This window comes from Panulirus ornatus, chromosome 32, assembly GCF_036320965.1.
Source record: "Panulirus ornatus isolate Po-2019 chromosome 32, ASM3632096v1, whole genome shotgun sequence".
Classification (NCBI taxonomy): Eukaryota; Metazoa; Arthropoda; class Malacostraca; order Decapoda; family Palinuridae; genus Panulirus; species Panulirus ornatus.
Genome location: NC_092255.1, coordinates 17348063 through 17350562, shown reverse-complemented (window position 1 = coordinate 17350562; position 2500 = coordinate 17348063). Strand labels below are relative to the sequence as shown.

The 2500-nt window shown below is 52.2% G+C and overlaps 1 protein-coding gene across 3 annotated transcripts in view; it reads left to right on the top strand.

Moving 5' to 3' along the window:
* LOC139759084 (uncharacterized) overlaps positions 1 to 2500 on the top strand; it is a 785422-nt gene that overhangs the window by 719622 nt on the left and 63300 nt on the right. For all 3 annotated transcript variants that reach the window (XM_071681033.1, XM_071681032.1, XM_071681031.1), the window contains exon 3: positions 2377 to 2500. This exon is cut by the window's right edge and continues 85 nt beyond it. In XM_071681033.1, the coding sequence (XP_071537134.1) occupies positions 2377 to 2500 (124 nt within the window). The remainder of the gene's footprint in view (positions 1 to 2376) is intronic.

Here is a 2500-nt window from a genome sequence, read left to right as displayed (position 1 = left end):
ATTATTGAATATTGATTATTATTGTTATTATTCGTAATGCCCCCTGGTGCCTCATGGGGTATGCCTGTAGTGCACACACACACACACACACACACACACACACACACACACACACACACACACACACACACACACACACTACTACTACTACTACTACTACTACTACTACTACTACTACTACTACTGCTATTATTACCATTACTACTACTACTACTACCTCTGCTACTACTACATAACTAAGTTACTGCTACAGATCATCAATTCATCTTCTAATCATCACTTAATTGCATGAGGTGTAAACCGCAGGGTTTACCCTCTCAACCTTCCAGTGTATCTGCCACCCTGAGTGTGTGTGTGTATACGCACCTCACCCACCTGCCTCTTCCCAGGCGTGGTAATTACCCAGCCTTACTGTTATGACCTTTCAGCACTGTAGTGATGTCCCTGCTGAGTAGGCCAGACTCATGATCAAAAGTAGGCCAGACTCATGATCAAAAGTAGGCCAGACTCATGATCAACAGTAGGCCAGACTCATGATCAACAGTAGGCTAGACTCATGATCAACAGTAGGCCAGACTCATGATCAACAGTAGGCCAGACTCATGATCAACAGAAGGCCAGACTCGTGATCATCAGTAGGCCAGACTCATGATCAACAGTAGGCCAGACTCATGACCAACAGTAGGCCAGACTCATGATCAACAGTAGGCCAGACTCATGACCAACAGTAGGCCAGACTCATGATCAACAGTAGGCCAGACTCATGATCAACAGTAGGCCAGACTCATGATCAACAGTAGGCCAGACTCGTGATCAACAGTAGGCCAGACTCATGATCAACAGTAGGCCAGACTCATGATCAACAGTAGGCCAGACTCATGACCAACAGTAGGCCAGACTCATGACCAACAGTAGGCCAGACTCATGATCAACAGTAGGCCAGACTCATGATCAACAGTAGGCCAGACTCATGATCAACAGTAGGCCAGACTCATGATCAACAGTAGGCCAGACTCATGACCAACAGTAGGCCAGACTCATGATCAACAGTAGGCCTCCCTATTCCTCTCGTTGCTGTCTTTCCACCTTTCCACTTTGGTTGGTCACAATTTCCTTAGTACTTCTCCCGCCCTTCCCTTCCCATCCCTTCCCATCAGGTACGCGCGTGGTCATCACCTGGTACCTCTGCCAGGTCATCCCTCACCTACGGCCAGGGAGGGTGGGTGCGGGAAGGGGGTTGGCGTGTTTTATGAGGTCTTCCTCACCTTTCGAGACAGGGGACATGAGGAGCCACAGCGGGAGGTGAGGCTCTCTCTCTCTCTCTCTCTCTCTCTCTCTCTCTCTCTCTCTCTCTCTCTCTCTCTCTCTCTCTCTCTCTCTCTCTCTCGGCCACAGTTGACGGGATCGTCACTGGTGACGTCATGGTGGCCTTATTGATGTCATGGGGGCTGGGCCGTGGGCAGGTGAGGGGGAGCCTCAGCCACTGTGGGACAGTATCGGCAGGAGGGCTGCCACGAGGTGAGGTTGGTGTGGTGGCCGCTGTGCAGGAGGAGTGCTGGCTGGTGGAGAGACAGAGGAAGGCCTTCGTCAGGTGGGTGTTTGGGTTGGGGGGGGGGTAAAGCCTTCGTCAGGTGGGTGTTAAGGTAGGGGTAAAGCCTTAGTCGGGTGGGTTTTGAGGTAGGGGTAAAGCCTTCGTCAGGTGGGTTTTGAGGTTGGGGTAAAGCCTTCGTCAGGTGGGTGTTGAGGTTGGGGTAAAGCCTTCGTCAGGTGGGTGTTGAGGCTTGGGTAAGGCCTTCGTCAGGTGGGTGTTGACGTATGGGAAAGGCCTTCGTCAGGTCAGGTGGGTGTTGAGATAGGGGTAAAGCCTTCGTCAGGTGGGTGTTGAGGCTTGGGTAAGGCCTTCGTCAGGTGGGTGTTGAGGCTTGGGTAAGGCCTTCGTCAGGTGGGTGTTGAGGTTGGGGTAAAGCCTTCGTCAGGTGGGTGTTGAGGCTTGGGTAAACCCTTCGTCAGGTGGGTTTTGAGGTTGGGAGTGAGACCTTCGTCAGGTGGGTGTTTCAAGGTCCTAAGGGATTGGGAACCTCACCTGCTCAGGACAACTGCCTTGGTACCTCTATGTACGAATTCAACAACTCTGTGTGTGTGTGTGTGTGTGTGTGTGTGTGTGTGTGTGTGTGTGTGTGTGTGGAGAGAGAGAGAGAGAGAGAGAGAGAGAGAGAGAGAGAGAGAGAGAGAGAGAGAGAGAGAGTAAGCACATATAAGAACTAACCCCTTCCTCTTCTCTTTTTTTTTCCTTCCTAGCATTTCAGGCCTTTAAAACGTCAGCGTTGACCTGTGACCTGACTTGACCGCCGCCACTCACCCCTTTGCGCCTTACAGGTCACGAGGGTCGCCCCGCGGGCCGCCGTACCTTGGGGAGGAGGAGGCCAAGTCGTGCTGCGGGCTCATGGTCACGCAGGCGGTGAGCATCCGCTGGTTCATCATCATGATCGCCTTCGTCGGC